The sequence below is a fragment of the Prionailurus bengalensis genome, chromosome B2, assembly GCF_016509475.1.
Source record: "Prionailurus bengalensis isolate Pbe53 chromosome B2, Fcat_Pben_1.1_paternal_pri, whole genome shotgun sequence".
NCBI lineage: Eukaryota > Metazoa > Chordata > Mammalia > Carnivora > Felidae > Prionailurus > Prionailurus bengalensis.
This window is the reverse complement of record NC_057349.1, coordinates 114896709-114923083: the sequence shown is the minus strand read 5'-3', so window position 1 is coordinate 114923083 and position 26375 is coordinate 114896709. Positions and strand designations below refer to the sequence as shown.

The 26375-nt window shown below is 40.1% G+C and overlaps 1 protein-coding gene across 2 annotated transcripts in view; it reads left to right on the top strand.

Moving 5' to 3' along the window:
* SOGA3 (SOGA family member 3) overlaps window positions 1–17541 on the top strand; it is a 44857-nt gene extending 27316 nt beyond the window's left edge. The window contains exons 5-8 of one of the 2 annotated variants that reach the window (XM_043592284.1): window positions 8990–9061; window positions 14625–15800; window positions 16562–16600; window positions 17231–17321. In XM_043592284.1, coding sequence (XP_043448219.1) covers window positions 8990–9061; window positions 14625–15800; window positions 16562–16573 — 1260 coding nt within the window. In that variant the 3' untranslated portion in view covers window positions 16574–16600; window positions 17231–17321. Of the gene's footprint in view, window positions 1–8989; window positions 9062–14624; window positions 15801–16561; window positions 16601–17230 lie in introns of both variants that reach the window. The other variant, XM_043592283.1, reaches the window with a different exon arrangement.
* The last annotated feature ends 8834 nt before the right edge of the window (window positions 17542–26375 follow it).

Sequence of the window (26375 nt, the reverse complement as noted above, 5' to 3'; positions counted from 1 at the left end):
TCCTAGCATGCTCTACAAAGTTCACTCATTAGTATTCCCTAGCAATAAAGAATTTATACAACTCTCTAGTCAACCTGACCTCTGCTGTAGATATCTACCTTAGCACAAAGGGAGAAAGGTGAAGGAGTCAAGGAAAGGAAAACTTACTGGATTCTTTTACTTAAAAATAAAATAACTAAGACAAATCTGGCACTGGTTTAAGGTTTTACAGCAAGAAAAGGAGCTTTTCCAGCTTTTAAAAGTGTTCATTTAGGCATTCACTGGAGGTAAAAACATGAACAACAACAACAAGAAAAACACAAGGTTTGGAAGCATCATAACTCGGAAGATAGGAATGGGCTTGTAGGATAGAAAAGGAGATAACCTCCTGGCAGAAGAAGGTTGATTTATTCCTGCAGAACTGGGGCTCCGCCTCCATGATATACACTTCTGTATGCCAGATCTATCTCTCCACCTCTGTGACACGTACCTCTGTGTCAACATGCAGAAGGGGATCACTATCTTTCCTAAGAATGAAAAGTGCACAGCTTTTTAAATTTATTAGTATCTTATAGGAACAAATTCCGAATTTAAACTGTTGATCGGTTTCCTTTTCTGAATCTTCCAACGTTGTTTCTTGGAATAAATGAATTAATGGTTTCTTTCTTTTACTCTCTTCTCCATTCTGTTCTTTTCTGAATTCTGGTCTTCTTAACTAACAATCATTAGAAATTTGCAAAATCTAATCCTTACGTTACAATTAAGGATTGTCTGGGTACAGCTTCCTTTAAATGCTTTATGTTTCTATTCTGTAAATTGGCTTAAGTAGAAAGTCTTTTAAAATTAAAGTTATTTTTCTTCCCATGCCTGGGAAAGCTATACAAACAAAAGAACAAACAATTTGATGAAACTTTAGTTTTAGTGGAATTGACAGATATATTTAAGAAACCTAGATCTAGGGAAGCACTGTAAATGTTATACATCACTTCTTCCTTAAAAGGAAGAATAAAAGCTAAGTTCAAATGGAAAAAAATACTTCAGAAATGTGCCGAGCCAGACTGTGTAATAAACTTGACTGTTAGGATGAACTTTATTAGCGTTTAACTCCTATCACACCTTTGGTGCTAATGGAACACCTACTTTTATTAAAAGAAGCATCTGCAGTATAGAACTGAAAGGTGACCTTTTATAACAATTTATTTAAAGCTCAGTTTTATTAAAAAATACTTTATGGAATCAAAATATTGTCAAAGGCAGGGGAAAAATAAAAACAAGGAAAGTACATTGAACTTTATTAGTTCCTGTGTTTGATAACCCACTTCTACTCTTTTTCTTGACCTTTTACATGGGCCATTTGCTTTTCTGGAATTTGAATAAGGGATTTTTTTTTCTTTCATAAATATCACCTGGGGCTTTTTCAATTCCAGTGGTGAAACATAGTTGATAAACGTATCCACTTTTGCTTTGTAACAAACCATCCCAAAATTTAGTGGCTTAAAACAACAGCCATTTATTTCCATAATGCTATGGTCCTCTATATGGATTATTGTGGTCTCAGTTGGGTCCTGGCATTGACTTTTGGCCAGCTGACGGTCAGCTCAGAGGCTCTGCCTCTGGAAGTTTGCTGACTATCGTCCAGGTCAGTGGGAATAACTAGGCCATGTGACTCTTTCCGTCCAGCAAACTGTTCCACCCAGGCTTATCACATGGGGCAGCGTGTGTCCAAGATACAGTGAGCAGAGTGTGCAAGCATCTCTTGAGGGTAGCGTCAGTGTCACCTCTCCTACCACATTTTACTCCCGCCATATTTTATTACTCCAAACAAGTCCCAAGTCCAGCCCTGTTTGAAGAGCCACGGAAAGAGACTCTGCCTCTTAATGGGGCACATTGCAAATGGACTGCCTATGGGAAAGGGAGAAATACAACTAGTTTTGTGAACAGTCTTACTGTGGAAAACCTTAATCACTAATGTAAGTCTTAAGTCTAACGTATAATAGACAGTGGTTGGAACCCAAAGGTTAGGTGCCTTTATGCCGAAAATTTCCAGACTATTTTTTGTAAACCCTTGGTGGGTTAGATAACACGGAAAATAACTTAGTTCACATCAGAATATTCACATTGGTGAATATTGGTGAATATTCACCTTGGTGTTTCTCCAAGGTGAGGAAAAGGGAAAGAGTGGGAGAGTCATTGACTTGGTCCTTCCATGAGTGAGAGCAAAGAGAAGGCACTTTAGAAAGCAACTTGGAGACCTGGGCTTGAAGTCAAGGCTCTGGAGACTTTGAAGGTCAGCACCAGAAGACAAACTGTGTGAGAGGAGCTGCTGAGTAGAAACCACAAAATCGGCCACAAAACCAAAGAATGTTGGTATCAGGTATCCTTTACAAAATGAATTTGAGAGCCAAAATCTTAATTTTTGACACTGGGGAAAGTGGGATTGGTAAAAATCAAGAAAAATATTAGAGCGCCGTGAAGGTATATCGTATGTCCCATTTTAAATACTTTTCAGCTCATACATTTTTGCTCTTTAGGTTTTTTCTATTGAAAAGTTTTATTTTTATAAGCTTTAAATGGAACTTTGGACTTTTATTTCTTTGTTTTAACCTTCTACCAACTTCTTGGATTCGAATGCTTCGAAAACAAGCGTGTAAGAAACCAGGTCTAAGTGGTCGTCTCTGCATTCAGTTGATACTGTCTGAGCAACTACTTCATTCCAGGTATATTTCTAAGAGCCGGAGCTGTAAGGAACAACACATAGTTCCTGCGTGGGTGGAGCTCATGTTGCAGAATGAGGAGATAGGCATGAATCAAATACACAAGTCAGATGGTGAAAGGAGCTATGGAGAAAAATAAAGCGAGGTTAGGACGACAAGCAGTGCATGGAGCAAGAGACTAGAGGAGGTATTTTGTATGGAGTTATTTGTTCTTTTGTATGAAATGGTTGGGGAAGGACTCTGATTAGGGACCCCGAAGGAGTTGCTGGGGTGGATATGGGAGTGTAGGAAGGAAGAGTGCTTGTAGGCAGAGGAAAGGCCCTTCTTTGGAGCATGCTTGGCATGTCTGAGGAACCGCAAGGATGTTGGTGACACTAGAGCAAGGAAAGCAGGGGAGGAGAGTGGCTGCAGATGAGGCCGAAGAGCTTGTTTGGAGGAGGTGACGGAGGGTCTGCGTGGAGCAGAACAGTGATTCTCAGAGCACACTGTACTCACCGTGGGAACTTTGGGGAAAAAAAAATTGCCTGGGCCTAACAGTGAAATATATATATATTTTTTAAATGTTAGCAGAGTGTGATGTATGGTTAGTGGCTATGTGCATGTGTGCGTTGGTTTTCAACGTTTATTTATTTTTGGGACAGAGAGAGACAGAGCATGAACGGGGTTGGGGGGGGGGGGGCAGAGAGAGAGGGAGACACAGAATCGGAAACAGGCTCCAGGCTCTGAGCCATCAGCCCAGAGCCTGACGCGGGGCTCGAACTCACGGACCGCGAGATCGTGACCTGGCTGAAGTCGGACGCTTAACCGACTGCGCCACCCAGGCGCCCCAACAGTGAAATATTTTAATTGGTCTTGGTTGAAGTCTGGTGAAGTCTTTTTAAAACATTACCGGGATAAATTCAGTGTGTAATTGAGGTCTCCTGTGCCTTAGTAAAGCATGGCTCTGATACTGAGTGAGGTGGAAAACTGCTGGGAGACTTTGCACAGAATGGCACGACCAGATAATCCTAGCTCACTTCTTTCACCCACATTCCTTTTGGGCCCCAAGATCCTGTCTTCGTATAGAGCTTGGGATCCTGCTTCACCCTTTTAAGGGAGATGGTGGAGAATGTGAGCAAGATCTCTGGGCACTCTTGCCAGTCTATCCTCTGCCAGACTCTCTGGTAGGCATCCAGGATATAATAGGATGGAAGGAGGGAGGACTCCTAGAGCCTCTCCTGTTCCCCTTCAAAATGGGATGAAGCCTGTTTTAGTCCATTTCAGCTGCTATAACAAAGCACCACATACTGGGTGGCTTACAAATGACAGAAATTTATTTCTCACAGTTCTGGATCCTGGAAGTCTGATATCAGGATGCCTGCATGGCTAGGTGAGGGCCCTCTTCTAGGTTGCAGACTTGTATACTCACTGGACAGAAAGGACTGGGGTGCTCTCTGAGTCTCTTTTGGTAAGGGCACTAATCCCATCCATGACCCATCCATCCCCTTATGACCTAAGCACCTCCCAAAGGCCCCATCTCCAAATGCCATCACATTGGACATGAGGATTTCAAGATAGGAATTTGGATGGGGGCGGGGCGGGGGGGGGGTACGTAAACATTCAGACCATAGCAGAGCCAAGTTCCTGCTTCTTTCAGTTTTCCTCCAGTCTTAAATTGGTAATCCCCATGTCTCCTTCCCAATGTTGCCCTAAATCGCAATATGTATAGGACAACTGTGAGAATCAATGAGTGTGTATGTCACTTCTGGTGACTCCTATGTTAAAAATAGAAAAATACACTGATTGTGTGTAATGTATGTAAACTAGTGCCCCAAGCCCATGCAGCAGTGGTGGAATAGCATAGAGAAGAATATGCTCAGAAATAATATAACCCTGTACTTTTCTTCCTTTGGAGGAACATTGTAACGTCATTGTTCAGAACAAGAGCTCTGAAGCTGGATAACTTACCTCGGGATTCAACCACTTACTAGCTGATGATTTTTCCTTGGTGTGCTTCAGATAATGGTGCCAAACTCCTAAGACGGTTGCAAGATCAAATGAGTACTTACATACTAAGCAATTAGAAATGTGCACAGCAGACATTTAGTGCTCATAAATCCTAGATATTAATACAGTTATGGTTTCCTTCTTGATTTCATCACTGTACAAATAGATCTCTTTAATTTTATCAAATACATAGGAGACTTTTATATATACTCTGTCTTTCAGTGCCATTTCAGACAGGTTGTTTAATCACTGAGAACATCAAGATGCTACCTATTAAGAAGCGGACCGAATTTCAACCGAGAAAAAAGGGCAGTCTCAAAACAAACAATTGTTTGTTTAGAACACAAACAACCCATTTTATATAATTGCTGTGCAAACATGCTTTTTGGGAAAAAGTCTTGAATTCCTGGCCTTCACATGGATAAAAAGAACAGCAGTCTCTTTTGGGCTAGTTGGGGCAGGGAATGCAAAGAATTAAGACATGGGCAAGACATGCTTTCAACATATTTCTCTAGTAGGAAGCGCCTACTTCGAGAGCAAAGATGAAATGTGAGATTTAGTTCTAGCATCCCAAACTGCTTCCCTGAAGAGGTGCCCAGATGACGAGGGGGAGATGATGAAAATTTATACTCACAAGAAAGAGACTGGATTTACATTATTTCTCCAACTTTCCCTATCCAGATGAGCCTCATCTTTGTTTTATTGGAGTCAGAAAGTTAATACAAACTTGCTGGAATATGAAAAGATGATGAAATATTTATTGAACATTTAAATGTGATTATTAAAGGTACTTGAACTAGAGGCGCCTTAAAGGCTGTGTACCTTTATTCAGGAAGAAATCTTTTTTCAGGGCTGTGGGTTTGACACCTTGCTTGATTGCTATTCAAATAAAAGTAAAATAGAAAATGCCTCTTAGGAAACGGTGGCCTGGTTTCAGCATTTCTCCTATATTAATTTAGAGGGCTCATTTTAACATTGCCCACAGGATAAAGTCTAAATTTCTCAGCTCCACAAGCTGACCTCAGCCCTGTAAGTGCCTTCTTCTGCCTCACCTCTGTAGTGCCTCTGCATCCATTACTTTTTGTCAGAAAGGCAGTGAATGTATAAAGACACACCTATTTCTCCTGACTCTTTGCTTCTTCTTTTATTTGGTTTTATGTTTGTTGACATTTTGTACATCCTTCAAAGATCAGCCATCTTAGATGATTTCCTCTGATTTCTCCAGATCTGGGATCATATCTGCTTCTTTGTCCTCTCGATCTTTTGTTCTTCATTTATTGCCCTTAGTTAATTCTGTCTACTGTTTTAGTTAATTATCTGCATGCTTTTAACCATCATAAAGTTAGCTCTTTGGTGGGGAGGAGAATAAAATATTGCTCAGTCATATTTGTGTAACTATGTAGTATCATTTATATGCCAGAACCCAACAAATATCTATGGAATGAATGAAAAATAAAGACCCCCTCCAAAAAGCTCTCAGAATTAGAACCTACCTCCCCTCATTTCCCTTGTATGATGGCCCTTTACCTCATGGCCATTGGAACTTCTACTTTTGTGTGTATGTTTCTTCTGTGACAGTCTGATTATGGATGCTTTTTTCTTGAAACAACCCTATTCAGTATCCTTCAAGATCTGACTCATGCCATCACCATCATTTATTCTCCTTACATTTTGTTACAGACATACTGAATTGTTTCCCAGAAATGGTTTTTCCACATGGAAGGCGTTGCTCTACCCTTTCCGCTCTTCTCTTTGACTGGCTTACTCCTCTTCTTCCAGATTCAAGATAAGATATTACTTCTTTCTGGAAATTATCCTTAGCTCCCCACACCATCTCCTCCCCAGAATGACTTAAGCCTTTCTCCTTATGATCTAGTATAATAAAGATCAAAATGACTTGGGTCAAAACCTGATTCTGCTACTTATCAAGCAATGATTTCAGACCAGTGCTTCTCAAACTTTATCATGCCTCAGGATCACCTGGAGAGCTTGTTAAATTGAAGGGATGTTTTAAGAATTAATTGATAGGGGCGCCTGGGTGGCGCAGTCGGTTAAGCGTCCAACTTCAGCCAGGTCACCATCTCGCGGTCCGTGAGTTCGAGCCCCGCATCAGGCTCTGGGCTGATGGCTCAGAGCCTGGAGCCTGTTTCCGATTCTGTGTCTCCCTCTCTCTCTGCCCCTCCCCCGTTCATGCTCTGTCTCTCTCTGTACCAAAAAAAATAAATAAACGGTGAAAAAAAAATTAAAAAAAAAAAGAATTAATTGATATAATGTATGTAAAGTGTTTGACATGAATTCGTGCTCAGTCGATGACAGTTAATATCATCTTTACATTATCATTGCTTTCATCACACTGTTGTAAATTGCAGACCGAAAAGACCATTTACCAGGTAAATTAGGAACCTCATAATAAGCAGTGATCATGCTGGTTTTATTATTATTGTATCACAGGTACCTTATGAAGTGCATTAGTAAGCACTAATAAATGTATAAAAATATATTCAAAATAAAAGTATTCAGTCAATATTTAATAAAGTGAATTTGAGTGCTTCTTTGTAGGTAGCCCCTACGCAGACTGTTCCAGGATTCCCTAGTTCAGCTTGCTATATTCTTGGGTTTTCTTGGGACTGTTTTTGCTGATTGGTTTGTAAACCACTTTTGGTTATGGCGAATCAGTCCCCACAGCTTTTGTTTCTAAGATTATACAAGCAACATAGCATCTTTCTGTAAAGAAGTGGAAATAAGCACACAGGCCATTCATTTGGCTCTGTAGTTTAAATTTCATACTGAATGAAAACAGTTGCAGCAATGCAGCCTCTGCCTTCTGGGCCTGAACATATGCCTACATTGAACACTGGATATGGGTTAGAAAGGAACATGGGAAAAATGTAATTTGAAGTTCTTTGCAAATTTCATGAAGCCTCCTCTTTTGAGAAGCCTTTCCTGCCTTTATATTCGCTCTATGTCCCCATCTTCCTCTTTGACCTCTCAACCTCCTATTTTATATTTGTTCATTAGTTCAGCAAATATTTTTCCCAATTTCTGTCATGTGATGAAGTACCATCCTAATAGTGGTGATGCCACGCTAAGACAAAGCCCCTGCTTCACAGAACCTAAAGCATGGCATTTACCAACCAGTATAATTGTTTGCTTCTCTGTCTCCCATGGTGTATTCTGAGCTTCCTGATAAGTGTACTATTTAATTGATATTTGGATATCCAGTACAATATTAGGTATATGGTAGGTATTCATACATATGGATTATTATTTATACAGAAGGACCCTTCTTATTATATTGGTGCTGAGAAATGGAACAGAGTACCAGAGATCATATATTGCTGTTCCGTGAAAGGATTTGGCACTAGATATGTATTTTTTGACCTACAAAGTGTTGTTTGCCTGAATTTCATTTAGGGCCAACCAATACAAAATCCAGATTCCTAGCTACTCTAGGAGAAGCCCACATTCCTGTATTGTACCAATCAGCTGGAGCTAATTCCCACTCAGCCTGCTCCTTTATTTATTTTTTTAACTTTATGTATTTATTTTGAGAGAGAGAAGGGAGAGAGCATGCAAGTGGGGCATGAGAGCAAAGGGCAGAGAGCGAGGACAGAGAATCCCAAGCAGGCTCTGTGCCATCAACGTGGAGCCTGATGCAGGGCTTGATCCCACAAACCGCAAGATCCCGACCTGAGCCAAAATCAAAGTGAGACACCTAACCGAGTGAGTCACCCAGTCAGCCTGCTCCTTTAGAAAGAACATGTCCTCTCCATTTCACTGTAACCATCCCCTACATACTACACGTTTGTATGAGTATCTGTGTGTTGTATTTGTTTGCGTAGATGCGTGGTGAGGAAAGAGTAAAATTGTTCCAATTCTACACAAACCCAGTAAAAGTTTGTCTTTACAAGCTTATAGAAACCTGCCTTTGACTGGAAATACCCTATTCCTCTTTTTTTTTCCCCCCTTCGGTGATGTAGAATGCTAACAAGGATTTGCTTTCATTTGGAATATATCGCATATTGGGTCATCAGTCTGAATTTTATCCAGGTTGTTCTCTGCAGCTCCACGGTAGATTTCCTGCCCTTCCTCAGATTATTTAGATGATTGCCACTTACTCTTCTACTGTGAAGTATTTCCCAGTCCAAAGAAAAAATCTACCTGGTTTGGTGTTTTTTCCTCCTTTATGATTATTGAACTAACACTTTTTATTTGGCTTGGCTTGGTCACATGACATTAGACACTTAAAAACATAACATGGAGTTAAAATGATAGTTCGCCAAACTAAATACATCCCTGCTTTGTTTCAGCTATCCTTAAAAAGAAGAGGAAGCAAAGATTTGCCAAAATCCGAAAAAAAGACTCAACAGACTCCCACAGAGGTATGTGGAGGTAAAATTTCAACTGGTACATCAAGTATTATGCAAATGTACATAATAACGATCTTCGTCTGTAAGTGGACATGGTAGCCAGATACACTCATGCAAAGGAAAGTTTACATCCATTATGTACTATACATACAGGCAGTATAAAGCATTCAGTATCGTTGCGTGTAATGTTAACACTAACTAACATCCCTATTATTGCTTTTACACAATAAGCACATAGCAATATGCCATTTGTACCTTATGTATTGCTGTGTTTGAGAAATGTACGCATGGGGCTAATCTTGTTCACTCATAATTAATAAAATCAATAGAATGGGTGTTCCTATAGCATTAGGAGTGAGTAAAGAAAGGAATGTTGTAGGAAGAGGTGGTGAGGGGAGAGAGAGGCTGGTGATGAGAGCCCTAGAAGGAAGTAATTATCTATGCCGGTGATTAGAGAAGCAAAAAAAAAAAAAAGGAAACAAAGGAATAAAAATAAAACTTAAAAGATGTATTCAGGGGTGTCTGGCTGACTCAGTGGGGCATGAGATTCTTGATCTTGGGGTTTGGGGTTGTGGGTTTGAACTCCACATAGGGCGCTGAGATTACTTTAAAATAAAATCTTTTAAAAAATGTATTCAACATGGGCTTAAGAACTTTAGAAATATAGCCACAGTAAAGACTCTGAAAAGACTCTGAAAGCTCTGCTTTCAGGGTGAGCAGAAGGTACTAATGGATGTAATGAAGGAGATTTTAAGCCAGAAGAGGAAATATTTGGGGGCAGAAGTGACATTATGGCTCTCTAAAAACACTTGGCTAGTCATGGACTTTTAATTGCATAAGTTGGAATCTCATACTATAGCATACCTTTTTTAAAAATTCTTACAAGGCATTTTCTCATTAGATAATAATTTTACCTGAAGCAATGTTTAAATATCCAAAATTTGAAAAAGTTTACCTCCATTTTTTTAAAGCACAGCATAATGAATGTTTATCTTTCCTTTTCTTCTCTCTTCCTGCTCTGTTCTTGGTTAATATTTCTCCTGGTTCTGGCACAAGGACATTGATAGACTTCAGCAGTTCAAAAATCCCAGACAGTCTCATATTAAGATCATTACTCCACTTTCTATCTTTCTCATGGTTTCCTTAATAAATGCAAATATGCTCTATCACTACAACTTTCTCACTCTGTCTTTGCCATAACTTTAGCCACCTGTCTCCATGTATTTTGCTAAGGATCATTTCACATGTTGCCATCAATTCTCTCCACCTCATTGAAGGAGAAGGGGCTATATTCTCCCTGTTCTAAAATCCTAAGTCAGCTTTAATCAGCAGTTTGCTTTTTTAAAAACCCACATGTGGCCTATTCTTATACTTCCTGTGTTAAAGTTTATTTATTTTTTTCAACCATACTCTTATCCAGGAATGCTTATCTGTTTCTAACTCTTTTGTTTCTAACTTGTTTGTTTCTAACTCTATGACCCTCCCACTCCATGTGCACTTGGGTACCTTTCTGTAAAAGACATCCACAGCTTTCATCAGTTTGTTAGTGGGACCTGGGATCTTACAGCAGTCAAGAAACATTGCAGTCCACCAGTTGTTATGTCATGGCCCAAATGCCTGGGAAATTCCTAAGTATGCTGTTGTGGCCTTTGAAGTCCCTGCTAGTGTTTCCGGTTCATTTATTTTCAGAGATTATTACCTGTAGGGTTTTTAAAAACCCACCCCAGCAGATTGGTCGGAACTGTCTCGGGTGGGAGATTTCAATTATAAAGTAGTCACAGATCATTCTATTGCTCAGTCAGGGTTAAGGACCATTGATTCTTAGATTACTGCAAGCATCCCATTCTATTGTAATTCTTGTTTACATATTCAGCTCCCATTCTTAGCCAGGGGAGATTGTAGTCATGGGTCATGTTATTCATCTTTAACTTGTCAGTGTATCTAGTGTCTGACACTGCCACATGTTCAATATGCACTTTTGGATACTCCTGTGTCCCCTTTTGCTAGGTTATGCCAAATGAAATTGTCAACATGCTGTGATTTTGACCCAAGCAGTTTCATATGGTTCAACCTCCTATTATTTGTACAGCTTTGTACTTCATTTTTATTTGCTTCAGCTTCTCTGATGAATTGTTTACATGCTCCTTCAGCAGCACAGTGACTTTACTGAGAAATGGTTTTGCATGACAATTAAGAACAGTAGCATGCCAGCTGTATGGCCTTAGATAAGTTACTTATTCTTTCTATGCCTTTGTTTCCTCATCTATAAAATGGGATGGTAATAGAGCATTCTTGTACAAATTAAGTGAGTTTAATGCATGTAATTCATTTAGAGTGTAATGTAGCTTCTGGCAGTGGCTGAGTCAAAGCCAGACTCCTCTCACTTCTTTTGGCCCCTCATCATCTTTATGCTCCCCTTCTTCACAGGTCATTTGCGCTTTCTTAAGAGTGAGTCTTTGGGTGCTGGGGTGGCTCAGTTGGTTAAGCATCCAATTCTTGATTTCGGCTCATGTCATGATCTCATGGTTCGTGACATTGAGCCCTGCATCAGGCACCATGCTGACAGAGCAAACTCTGGGTTTCTCTCTCCCTCTCTCTCTGACCCTCCCCCTGCCTCAAAATAAATAAATCAATCAACTTTAAAAACAAGAGTATGTCTTTAACATACACAAAAATAAGAGGCAACGGTGCTGCTCCTTTCAAAGCGTTACAATGTTTCTTGCCTAGCATTCACTGTGGAAAATGAGAGCAAGCATGTACTGCTCAGTTACTGTCAGCCAGACACTTTCCCTACCATCTCTGATTTAACATTTTCAGCATTTACATACAGTATTTCCCTGCTCAGTTGCAAATGCAGCTACAATAGTTAGGTTACAGGCTGAGCCTGCAGGGCACATTAGCATACAGGGTTCTTAAGTTCTCAGCACTGCAGAAACTATCATTTTGTATCTTGAGAAGATTTCTTTTAAACAAATAAAAAATAGTGACTATCCTGCCCATCATTCTCCTTCCCTCATAGTGACTTTGTTACATGTAGTATATGTCCAAGTCTTAAAATAATATTTATGTTTTCATTCCTTTGGGCAGGAGAGCTTACATATACACAAATCAGATATCCTTCTTTTTTATACTTGCTTAACATAGCCTAGTAAGGTGTTACTCTGCTCCAATCTGTGGCTTATATCACATCCACTGCTGTTTGGGTTAGATTCAAACTGCAGCATTTTACTTTTTTTTTTTTTTTTTACTAGCAAATAAATGCCTTGCCTTGCAATCAAGGAGTTCTATCATACGTGTAGCTCAACCTAACCCCCAGGTCTCCCCTACTCTTACTTCCTAACAAAGCCTAGTCTATATAAAATCATATTTGATAAGCATACTGCTGCATCACGTTTCTATTCAAACATCGTTTCAAATTCTTACATGATATTTGACTCCTGCCCCCACCAAACCTTTAACCATTTCTTCTGGGTCTCTCTTTTCCTCCTCTCTTTGGTTGCTTTCAAAGCCATTGTCATAGCTTCAACTGTCACCTCTACGCATTCTCATGTTCTCCCCTTCGGACCTGAAGTCTCTGCAGGGTCAGAGTATAATCTTTGTCATCTTGGGCCTGAAATTCCACTTGCCTGTTGATAGATGTTTCCACTAGATGGCCCTCCACTGACATCCCTCAAAGACAGCAGTTTAATACACTTAGATCTATTGTGTTCATACCTGCTCCTCTTGGCTCATTCTCTATCCCTGTTATTAGTGGCCTCATCCATCAAGACACCTAAGCTGGAAACATCAGGGTTCTCTTTGCTCCTCCTGTTGCTGTGCTATTAAACATTGTAATGTGTCCTTGCTTTTATCCTCACTGAATTAGTGTGAGGGCCCAACACATAGTCTCTTGCAAAGCACCTTCTCTCTTCCCTTGTGAAATGGATTCTCATGTCAGCTCTTCCTGTGACATACATTCTCATTCTTCTCTCTTGCTGTGCTCCTGAGGTTCTCTCTTGTCTTTTCTCTGTGCTTCTGTCCTTTCTTCTAAACCTCTTCTAGAGGAAAGCATACAGGCCAACACATCTAAATTTTTTTTTTAATTTTGCCCCAATATCCTAATTTTCTTTTCTTGGGCTGCTTTTCTAGAGGCAACATGTACAGTGGAAAGAATAAGAGTTTTGGAATCAGTCAGAATACAGATGTGCTCTGTCACTTATTAACTTGTGCTTTACTGGTTTACTAACCTCTCTGAAGCTCATCTCCCTTTTCTATAAAGTAGACCTGGATCACCTTCCTCACAGGGCTAATGTCAGGGCATAATAATATAAAGAATGGGATGGTCAGGCTCTGCACACTCAGCAGCTCTCAACCCTTCCGTACTAATTCTCATTAGCAGATGGGAGGACAGGAGACCTGTGCCCTGCTCTCTCCATCTCTTTCATCTCTTTCATCTCTTTCCATCTTTTCATCTCTTTCATCTCATATTTAATGAGCATCTCTGGCAGAAGCTTATTATTCTCACCTTCACCACCAGTGGTTGCTGCTACTTTAGCAAAACTCATCTCAAGCACCGCTGACTCATGGCTGGGAAAGGAAGGCATTTTTATTTCCATTTAAACATGAGGAAAACAAAACCCACAGAAGTTACATAAGTGACCCAAAGTGTGTACTTAGAAGAGAGTTTTGGGAAACTGTCTCTGGGAGATGTGTCCACGGACAAATGTGCTTTGATATTAGCTCTGAGCCTGTGCTACCGTCCATTTACCAGACAGAACCAACTTTATCCATTTCAGGCTGATGGGGAATACATTTTACTTTTCAAGTGATCTGGATGAAACACTGTCCAGTTTCTCCTTGGACGTGCCAGGCCGGTGTTAAAATTCCCTTAGTTTAACGCCTTTAAAAGGCAATTCTGCTTTGAATAAAGATGGAAGAAGAGATTACCCTCGTTGACCATTTAGGGTGATCATAAGCTTGAGAATCAGGCAGAAATGAATTCAAATTTCATCTTTGTCTTTTGCCACTTACCAGCTCTGTAACCTTGAATAAGTTATTGAACATCTTTAAACCAAGTATTTCAATGAATACCACTTAGTAAGTTTACTAACATTAAATTAGGTCACATGTATAAAGAACTTTACAGAAAATGGCTGAGAGTCAGTGCTCAGTAAATGGCAGTGAGCGCATGTTAAGTCCACGTTCCTTCCAGGGAATAGGTTTCACATATATTTATAGACAGGGGAATTCATATCATGTAAAACATATGAAACAAACGTTATTGAAATGACATCCCAACAGTTGTGTGCAGTTACAACATATGATAATCGCTGGATAGTGATGACCACAGTGTTTCCCTTTTTATATTTCTTTCTCTGTTTGTTTCCAGGATGTGCTATTGTCCTAATTTTTTATCTACCAAATAATTTTAAATGATTTGTAGAAAGTATACGTCATCTACTTTTGTCTCGCGCTTTGTCTCTCTCTCGTTGAATCTTAATTACAAGAAAAAGCCATTATTTTTGCAGGTGTCCTCTTTGTTTTCTCGATTTACATAAAATGATCTATTCCTCTTCCCTTCTTTTCCTCAAATGAGGAGGACAATGAAGATCTAAAATGCCAGCTGCAGTTCGTGAAGGAAGAAGCCGCTTTGATGAGAAAGAAGATGGCCAAGATTGATAAAGAAAAGGACAGATTCGAACACGAGCTTCAGAAGTACAGATCCTTTTATGGGGATCTGGACAGTCCTCTGCCCAAAGGAGAAGCGGGGGGCCCTCCCAGCACCAGGGAGGCTGAACTCAAGCTGCGGCTGCGACTGGTGGAGGAAGAAGCCAACATCCTGGGCAGGAAAATCGTCGAACTGGAGGTGGAGAACAGAGGCCTGAAGGCCGAACTGGACGACCTGAGGGGGGACGACTTCAACGGCTCGGCCAACCCCCTCATGAGGGAGCAGAGCGAATCCCTGTCGGAGCTGCGGCAGCACCTGCAGCTGGTGGAAGACGAGACGGAGCTGCTGCGGCGGAACGTGGCCGACCTGGAGGAGCAGAACAAGCGCATCACGGCGGAGCTCAACAAGTACAAGTACAAGTCCGGCGGCCACGAGAGCGCGCGGCACCACGACAGCGCCAAGACCGAGGCTCTGCAGGAGGAGCTGAAGGCGGCACGCCTGCAGATCAACGAGCTCAGCGGCAAGGTCATGCAGCTGCAGTACGAGAACCGCGTGCTTATGTCCAACATGCAGCGCTACGACCTGGCCTCGCACCTGGGCATCCGCGGCAGCCCCCGCGACAGCGACGCCGAGAGCGACGCGGGCAAGAAGGAGAGCGACGACGACTCGCGGCCGCCGCACCGCAAGCGCGAAGGGCCCATCGGCGGCGAGAGCGACTCGGAGGAGGTGCGCAACATCCGCTGCCTGACGCCCACCCGCTCCTTCTACCCGGCGCCCGGGCCCTGGCCCAAGAGCTTCTCCGACCGGCAGCAGATGAAGGACATCCGCTCGGAGGCCGAGCGCCTGGGCAAGACCATCGACCGGCTCATCGCCGACACCAGCACCATCATCACCGAGGCCCGCATCTACGTGGCCAACGGGGACCTGTTCGGACTGATGGATGAGGAGGACGACGGCAGCCGCATCCGCGAGCACGAGCTGCTCTACCGCATCAACGCGCAGATGAAAGCCTTCCGCAAGGAGCTGCAGACCTTCATCGACCGCCTGGAGGTGCCCAAGTCTGCGGAAGACCGCGGCGCCGAGGAGCCCATATCCGTGAGTCAGGTACAGTTCTGCCTATTGCGAGCCACGGCGATGGCGAGGCAGGTCCGCGGATTCGTGGTCCCTGGCGGGGCGTCTCCGCGCACCGACCTCCATGCCCCGCTTTAGGGACCCCCCCCCTTCCCCCCGCTCAGAGCCTCACTGGGCTTGGTGGCCCCACAGCACACTGTTTTCTCACACTGTCCTTCTTCAGGCCTCAGGTCTCCATAACCCAGTCACTTAGTAACGACCTCCCCGCTGTTGTGTTTAAAAAGGAAATGTGCACACACCCCCTCAGTTTTTGTGTCAAGATTAAAGGACGTTGAAGATACATCATTATTTGTCAGCATGTTCGGTACTACTCTACTGATTCTAACTGATCAAGCTGCAAGAAGATCCCAAATGGGAATCTTCAGCTGTAGATTTGCAGGTTCAAGATTAAACCCAAGATTCAAGTTGGGTTTAAAGTAATTTTTTTTTTCATTACTAAATATCCAGGAGTATTGTATAACTACTGACAGATGTACAAACCCGCAGTAAAGAGAGGTGATATTGTGTCTAGAGCCCCACCAAGAGGAAAAACTGGAAGCCTCTCCTTTGCCACGAATGGTGGTAACATGATCATTATTTCTAGAAACACATCACTGCCAGCTCTCTAGCTGAGAATCTCAGGACTGGGGAAGGAGTGTTTTACGTTAGCTTTAACACAACGCTAATTCAAAGAAATAGTAATAACTATTCCCGAACAGGGAAAACCAGCATTTTTCCTTCATCCTAATTTGTAGAGGCACAACTGATGAATTGGACTGAGCTGCTCTAGCCAGGTATGGTGGCCAAAGACCCATGCATTTTGTCAGAATTAACCACATAAAAGAGAATTTGTAAAACATAGGCACTGCTACCTCTCTGGCAAGCCTCCTGTCCAGTATCCATTGGAGAAGCCACGGAAGTACAAGCGCATGCATGGCTTTTAAGACACGCAAGAGATTTACACTCAAAAATCAGTCTCTACACAGAAGCATGACATTAAATTAACTGCCTGTTAGTCACAACTAGAAAAATTGCAACCCTATTGCTTATTTACCTTGCATGTTGCTCTGCTTTGCTATGAAAGAAAAAGTTTTATGATACAACTTGTTGGATTTTGAAATGTTAAAGCTTATTTTTTTTCTCTAATTATGTCAAATAGTTGGTTTTTAGTTTCCTTGTAGCAGATTTTTGAACACGTTGAGCATGTGGGTTTTCAATTGTACCTTCAGGGGGAAAAAATAGAGATCAGAGTGGGAGAAAGCACTGTGTATAATAATAAGAGGTTTCAGATTTTGTAAGTCTAGGCTTAAGGGAGGGTTCTTCATCTTAAATTGGACGAATGCTTAGATTAGTTAATATAAATTTAAGTTTTAAAAATTATTATTAATTAACTCTTCTCTTTGTCTCTGCATTTACCTTCCCAGATGTTCCAGCCTATCATTTTACTTATTCTCATTCTTGTATTATTTTCATCACTTTCTTACACAACAATATTTAAACTTGTCTTCCTTTTTACACTGTTTTTTGTACTGTAAATCTTTCATCATTTACCATTCATTGTAGTATTTTCAGTTTGTTTATTTTGTTCACCCTTCAAGACAAGAAGTAAAAGAAGTATAATTTCTGTAGTAATCAATGCTATAAAAACACTGAAGACTGCTTATTTCTTTAAAAAGACACCTCTTACCACTACCAAATTCAATAAGAAGCCCAAGCATTAAAGTATTTCAGGTAAGGACGTAATTGTGACTTTTTTTATATAAGTCATTGTAATATTTTTCTTTTGCATGTTAAGCTGTACTCTTCTTGATAAATAATCGTAAGAATGGTTGTAAAAATTGACTAAGTCTGTCAGTTATTTCTCAGTAGTTGACTAAGAATGGTTGTAAAAATTGACTAAGTCTGTCAGTTATTTCTCAGTAGTTGACTATTCAGTACTGACTACTGAATGTCAGTAGAATGACTCTGACATTCACGAGTTGGTGTCACATTTCAAAATATAGACAGATTTATAAAGTAACTTTGCTAGATTCTATCAGACTAACTAGTTTTGATATCCAGTAAATGGCAATGAAAACTATGGTGAACAAATGAAATGTGACCATCACAGAAACTCAATAGTTTATTGCAATGCTGGTGGTATTCTGTCTAAAAAGATGTGTTCAGAAGCATGAGAGTGAATTAGGCCTTAGTTCATTGAGAAAATGGTTATAGCCCTCCTACTGCATTTAACCAGTTCCAGTCAAAACAGCCATTTCTGCCTTTACCTATTATACTTGGACATTCATTGCTGATTAGATGTGTTGTCTGGAGTTCTGTCCTCTATAATAAATAGATTACCACACAGAACTGCTTCCATAGCAGACAGTTGAGTAAGGAAAATATGGTCATTCTCTAGAATTTCATTAAATCGCAATCCAAGGCCAGTAGCAGAGTTCCAGCGGGAGTGGATCTCTAGTATAAACTCAGATGAAACTGAACATCCCCCTTTCTCCTCATCCTTAAAATGGCCCAGATAGGTTCCATATATCTGAAATGTCCTATTCTGTCCATCTTATTGACTATTTACCCAATAGAAAGCTGGAATGCACCACTGCCACCAAGATTCAGAAATACCAACATTCGTGGAAGTTATGTACTCAGAAATGTTTGCAGGTTGGTTGGTGAATACGAAAATCTGTGGTAAAGTGAGGTATCTTGCACTTCAGCATCAAGAATAACATTGGAAAATTTTTGCTCTACTACGAAAATTGGTTGTAGTAACAATCTCCTGAATCCTCATCCCCCAGTACCTCCATTTCCCTTTGAGTATTAATTAAAAAGAAGAAGAAGAGGAAGAAGAAGGGAAAAAACTTCACAATAGTTGACAATTCAGTTTAAAATAACTGCTCTTATTCAGTCATCAGTTGATGAACACTTGGGTTCTTTCCATAGTTTGGCTATTATTTATAATGTTGCTTTTGAACTTTGGGGTGCAAGTGTCCACTGACTGATAAATGAGTAAAGAAGATGGAATGGAATATTAGCCATCAAAAAGATGAAATCTTGCCATTTGCAATGACACGGATGGAACTAGAGTGTATTATGCTAAGTGAAATAAGTCTGTCTGAGAAAGGCAAATACCAAATGATTTCACTCATCTGTGAAATTTAAGAAACAGAATAGATGAGCATATGGGGGGTGGGGGAAGAAAGAGGGAAATAAACCATAAGAGACTCTTACAGATAGAAAACAAACTGAGAGTTGAGGAAGGGAAGTGAGTGGGGGATGGTCTAGATAGGTGATAGGTATTCAGGAGGACACTTGTGATGATGAGCACTGGGTGTTGTATGAAAGTGATGAACCACTAAATTCTACTCCCCAAACCAATATTGCCCTGCATGTTAACTCACTAGGGTTTAAATAAAAGTTTGAAAAGAAAAACTAAGAAAAAAAGGGAAAAAAAGAAAAAATAAGTGAAAAACCACATCCTTTTAAAATACATGGATATATATATATGTATATATATATATATATATATTTAAACTTACAAGGGAAATCTCAATATGTATAAATTACTAATAATTAAAATAAATAGTAAGTTGAAGAAAGGGACCTCCTCTAGAGAGCTTTCTAACAGTGAAGGTAATCCATTTACATGAAATAGCTTTGCCAGATCTGGTCAGAGCCTGCTCCTAATCCTTTATCTACATGATGCTGAAAGAGAACATAAATACATCTTACTTTAACAATCAAATAACTAGATGATGATAATAAATAATAGCCAACATTTATTGAGAACTGAAAATTGTATGTTAAATTTCATTTAATTCTATAAAGCACAGAATTGTACTAAAAATAACTGCTCTTAATCTCCATGTTTGTAAATTTCTTTTTGGTTTTTATTTTGTTTTATTCTGGAAGGAAGAGAGATCTGGAGTGAGGAGTAGTCAACAGAATCTGTCACTATGTACTTCTGACTTTTCATCTTAGAGATTCAAAAGGCTAGGTAGATGGGACGCCTGGTGGCTCAGTCAATTAAGCGCCTGACTTTGGCTCAGGTCATGATCTCATGGTTCATGAGTTTAAGCCCCACATCAGGCTCTGTGCTGAAAGCTGGGAGCCTGGAGCCTGCTTCAGATTCTGTGTCTCCCTCTCTCTTTCTGTGCCTCCCCCACTCACTCTCTGTCTTGTCTCTGTCTCTCAAAAATAGATAAACATTAAACGAAACAAATTTCAAAAGGCTAGGTAGAACGTCATGAGCCACTTGGGTGGCTCAGTTAAGCATCTGACTCTTGATCTTAACTCAGATCTCACAGCCATGAGATCAAGCTCTGTGTATGGCTCTTTACTGACAGCACGGAGTCTGCTTGGAGTTCTTTTTCTCTCTCTCTCTCTCTGCCCCTCTCCTGCTCATATGCACTCTCTCTCAAAATAAATGGATAAACTTAAAAAAAAAAAAAAGAACTTAATGACAAGAAGAAATGAAATAAGGTACATGCTATATTTAATCAATCATTCAATCACTGATTCGATCAAATCATTCAAGTTTACTTTACAAAAAAATCTCAGTGGAAACAACCACTTTAAATATCAAAGTCTGTGTGTTAGATCCGTGATAAGCCTCAAGTCTGCCATCTCAGCGAGACCATTTTGTCAACAGAACTGAAAGTAAATATTTAATGGCTGAAATGTATCTGAAATGTTTATTGCCTTTGAAGCCAGATACATCCACCAAAGCAATGATTCTCAGGTACTTATGGAACATTTGGTGGTTAATGGAGGTGTTATAAGTTGTGACAATGATGGAGAAGCTCCATTGGCAGTAAGAGGAAACGAGTCATAATCTCAAATAATTGTCCCACCCAAATTGTTAATATTGTCCCTCTGATGAAGCATGATATGCAGTGCACATGTTCACTTCAGAAGTATCATGGATATGAACTACACTGTGTGGCTTTAAGAAACAGGCTTGAGAATTTTAACTTTCTTTATTGTGAGAAGAAGGATCAAGAACTAAGTATCTAGATCAGTGGTTTTCAATCCTATCTGCACACCAGCATTCCTGGTATGTTTCTAAAATTGAGGCCCTACCTCACTAACTGAAACTGAATTTTTGAGTCCAGGTATTTGTATTGTCTTAAACCCTGAAGAATCATTTCTTGAGATGTTTGAGTTATCTAAAATATGTACACACAGCTTAAACCAAAGCTAGGGTAAGCTATGTGATACCCATTATATACAATCAAAAGTTGTCTAGGTTTGAGTAGACCTTAAAGTTTCATTATGTGCCCTTGCCACTATGACAAAGTGGTTCTAATTCCACAGTGGTGCAGTGTTAGAAAACTCTAAATACAGGTTCTCAAAATCAACATACATAATCAGAGTAGACAAATAGGAATAATATATGACAGAAAGGAAAATGAACATGGGCAGTGTGTATGTGCAGGGTCATGCACACACCTGGTGATATAGGCACATGCATGCGCTCCGTTAAAGCCTCAAGATGACCCCACACATACACCCTGACAATCTACCATTTTGTGGATTTTTATACAGTTATCTCTGCCACAAAGCTTCCCATGTGGTGCACTACAAACGCTCTGGGAATGATGAGTGCCAACTGACTCTACCATCCAAACCAAGATGAGAAAGCATACACAAGAGATGTGATAATGCAGCAGATTACATAGATCCTTTGTCTGTTTAACAAACATTGTAAACTGATGGCTGTTAGGTACAAAGTAAAATTTGGTTTTTACTCTTTTAGCACTTTTTATTGGTTGCCTGACCAGGACAGATATGTAAACAGCTAATTGTTTAAGTGTAAAACCAGTGTAAAAACAAAAAGGCTCATGGTTGCAATTTATTTTGGACACTTGACAGCATGTTAGATTTCCCCAAGAAAACAATAAAATCCTGAGGCTTTCTTGGATGGAATGATACTGTAAATAAACAAATACAGGGGTGCTACATATACCTCAACATGTCTTGTGGCCTGAATAAGAAAGGAGAGGCTAACCAAGACAGGTCTGGGCTGATCAAAACACCAGCCTCATCCTTAGATCTGAAGATAATTCAAACAAGTAAACCTTGTTGTAGAAAATTCCCTTGCGTGCACATTCTTGGGCGTAGGAAGGAGTGTCTTTCGTAATTTGGCCTGGATTTAAGAAAAAAATTTAGTCGGCTATTTTTAAGCAGAACTACTCAAACTCATAAAACAAAGGAAAATTCAGTGCTGAGCCTGGAATGTGTATTGGCCTGCATTCTCCAACTTTCACTTCAATTCGTGTGGTAGAGTAGGATATGGTTATTTAATCGGCTGCCAGGGAATGTCAGCTTGGTAACTAAGTCTGAACTCCGTATTGGTGCAGCATTCGCAGCTGTCTTCCAGTAGAACTACAGCCTGCTTCCATCTCGGAGTCATGCTTCAGGTCAGATGCACTCACTGAATGCAAGGACTGAGGAGAACGTAGTGGAGGATGATATCACAAAGTGAGAAAAGTTGGCTGCTCGTTAACCTGCTGGAATTTGGTACAACTCAAAAATAGTATTCACGAAGACACTACTGCTTAAACTCTAGTTATAAACCAATCAGGTCTAATGAGAGATCATTTTGATTCTCTGTAGTTTTGAACTAGCTTTGGTAGGGGAAGTGATTGCACCCATATTTTGATTAGATTAACCTTTGAGTACGTCCTGGTATTCTCAATAGCTTGTGGGATTCCAAAGGGAAACTCATACAGAGTAAGAAAGCTTTATGGCCTGGACATGACAGGAAATCCTTTATAGAGGCAATAATAAATGTGATAACATACCAAATGCTTCTCAGTAGTACTTTTGTGTGATCAGTTGGGACACGGGGAAGTGATGGTAGCTGTTTTAAATGTTAGTCCTTCTGACAGTCTGTTCAGAATCATAGAATCTTTTAAGATCCTTTCCATAGAACCTAATAAATACATTTCAATCCATGCCTTCTCTGCTTAGAGACTCAGTCACTCACTCTACACTACTCACTCTCAGTTTTAAAATAACTCTGTGACTTTCCTAGTGAAGCTGTGAGTTAATTTTTAAACATTTCCAGGAGCAACTTTCAAGTACTGTTATAACTTCACTTGATCAGAGAATAGGAGCAGTAGGGGTGACAACCACCTCTTTAAAAAAAGAGGAGAAATTCAGAAATTTCTACTTTTCACTGCCCGTTGTTAAGCCAGGCTATATCGTCCTAAAGAGCTTCATTGTATATCTCAGATGTTTATATTTAATAAACTTAAATATGCTGACATTTCCTGATTATTCAGTTTCATTGTTAAAATTACAAAATGCTTTTGGTTCATAGTTGTATAAGTTTTTCTATAGCTATTTTTCAAAATAGGGTACCATCAAAACTCAATATCTGAAAATAAAAATCACAAAATTTTATAAATATAAACTTTACTGTGATATAAGAATATATAGTGAATTTTAGCAGTTATTCAGGGTTTTAAAAAGTATTCATGTTGTGTTTTAGAATGTTCTAAACCATAATTCAAGCTCAGTTCATAATATTTTGCTTTTGTTTTGATTATTTTTCTTTTAAGTTATTAGTATATTCTTAGATATGTTAAATAAATAAAAGTTTTTATCTTATACCAAAATAAATATTAAATATTAAATATGGAGGATAGCACAAATTTAAAAATTAGAACCTTTTAGAAAACTTTAGAACCCTAATTCACTTCCTAAAATGCAAATATCCTGACAGCATTAAGAAAAGGTGCAGCAGGGCACTGGGGTGGCTCAGTCAATTAAGCGTTTCATTCCTGGTTTCTGCTCAGGTCGTAATCTCGTGGTTCATGAGTTTGAGGCCCGTGTAGGGCTCTGCGCTAATGTTCAGAGCCTACTTGGGATTCTTTCTCCCTCCCTCTCTCTGCCCCTCCCCTGCTCTTGCTCTCTCTCTCCCAAAATAAATAAACTTAAAAAAAAAAAAAAGAGAGAGAGAAGAAATGATGCAACTATTTCAGGAATTTTTATACTGCATACGCCAGAGATGGAGCTCTGGAAATGATTGATTCTGAAAAAAGTGTGTTCTTTATTTTCTGTAGTCCCTTCTGAGTTCTTTGAGTTGAATTGCTTAAATGTGCACATTAACAAACAAGACGCATTAAGTGATTATCAAAGGCTGGCAAATAGCATTTGTTCCTCTCTGAGGTTGTCCAACATAATGTACCTTGAAAGTCCACAAGTCAGCTCTTTTAAGTTCATGTTGAAAGTACCTGCCTTAACCTATGCGTTGAAAATTAAGAGGGTGTGAGGGGCAGAAAGAAGCCTATCAGTTTCCCTACTGGCCTCAAATTCCCTCAAAGGAAAGGGAATTTAAGAGCTTGTTTTTTGAAATATACCTGATAGAGTCTATTATTTCTTAAAGTCAGAAAACTCCACTTAGCATCTACTTTATAATTCCCTTTCTTGTTTTTCATGAACATGTGCAACTTTTGCACAATCCATCTCATTTCCTCTGTATCATTAACTCCCGGATAGGGAAAACAGACCTCAACTTTTTAAATTTTTGTTAATGTTTATTTATTTTTGAGAGAGAGACAGAGAGAGCATGAGTCAGGGGAGCGCGGAGAAAGAGGGAGACACAGAATCCAAAGCAGGCTCCGGGCTCTGAGCTGTCAGCACAGAGCCTGACGCGGGGCTCGAACTCACAAACTGTGAGATCATGACCTGAGCTGAAGTCAGGCGCTTAACTGACTGAGCCACCCAGGCGCCCTCATATACCTCAACTTTTTAAATAGAACAACTTAGGTGTCAGCTTCAGTCAGTCATTTAGAACTTCAGAGGGAGAAGTTAACAAGTCAGCAAAACTAATTTACTCTGGATTTTAGGTGACTCCCAGGAATCTGAGCTCCTATACCTTCTGAAAGGAATTGCATATCTGCTGAGGCACCAGGGCCACTGCATGGAGGGTCTTAGCATTACTCTAACTGCTTAGATTCCATGTAGGGAGAAAAGCCACAGTGAAGCAGACAAAGGAGGAGGTATTGATGGAAATTAAGGATCCCTCAGCCTTGGATGTCACAAATCTTGAGGTGAGAAAGCTTTTCAAGAGAACAAACTCATGTCCTCACCTTAGGGGGAATATAATTTGCTCATAAGTAGCTATTTGTTTGAAGTACTGATATTTGTAGAAAGTGGATAGATTCAGACAAGCAGGGTAAACTCAGAATAGATAAGAATGAAGTCATGGGAGTTTTCCTGTGCAAAATATTTCAATGGCAACAACATCAACAAAAGAATATACTGTCAGGGCAAGCACAGCCTTGTGGGTACTGTGTTTTTGTCTCATGTGGACTTATTGAGAGGCCTTGGTGTGGGCCATGGGTCTGGGGGCTCCAGAGAGTGCTCTGATTGCGTAGGGGCAGGGCTGCACTGAACTGGGGCTTATGGCTGTCTATACCCTTATCTTTAGATTTTTTTACTGTAGCCTTCCCACACCATGATGTCACATTTCTTTCCACCTGGGCACCCACCCATACAGCATCCTGTTCTGATCTTCCCTCTGTCTCCCCACTCCATGTCTTGTGAAATGGATTCTTTTCCCAGGCTGCAGTCAAAGCTTACCTATATTTATTTGTTCCTTCCAGTCGCTTCTGTGTTCTAGCTCTTCTTTTATGTGCCAAGATGTGACTAGCCAAGATGTAACTGCTCCTTCTGTCAATGAAATTTTATTAGACAGTCACAAACGGGAAATATAGTGCTACCACCTAATGATGATAAATTGAACATTTGTGGTAGAAGATATATGTGGGCTAGCAACTCTCGGAGAAGGCGGGGGACTTATTGCTGTATCTTCAAATTATACTGGCTAAATGGCCTCTCTCAGCCCCACAGTATTGCTAGAACTTCCTTCCAGACAGAAGTGACTCAGGGCAGCCCTCTTGTGGTGGACCGACGTTCCCAAGGTTCTTTTCTAGAATAAGAGGTAGCCCTAGAACAGTCAGTCCTTTTATTTAGATATTGTTGTCATCATTATCAAAATCTCCTAACTCAAGAATCTGGAAATAATATAATGAGATGCTAAAAACTAATTTGAGAACAGTAAGCAAGATCTATCTCTAGTTTTAAATAGCCCATACTTCTAAAATGTTTTTATGTTTTGTTTCTTCAGAATACAGACCAGTACTTAAAAAGAACAGATAGTTTAAAACTGTTTCTTTTTTTAATATTTCTGTCATCTGGAAATGCCTGTACATAAGCCCCATGACAGATCTGCTTGGCTAAAAACTCTGTTGACATGCCACCAGCCCTCAGAAAGAAGAGAGAGCCAGCATCCCATGATTCCAGAGGGAAGACATCCAGCACTGGGAAAATAAGCACATTCACTGAAACACAACAATCTAAATATGTAACTTTCATGGGTAATAAATACTCTGTGTGTGACTCTTATAATTTTATAAACCAAAACAGACTCTTGTATAAGTATCAAAATTATATTTCTATCACTAACACAAAATCCAAACTCTGTCATTCTAGGACTAAAATAACACAGGACCAAATTTGACAGAATTAGCTGTGGAACTTTATAAAAATTAAGAAACCTTGGCC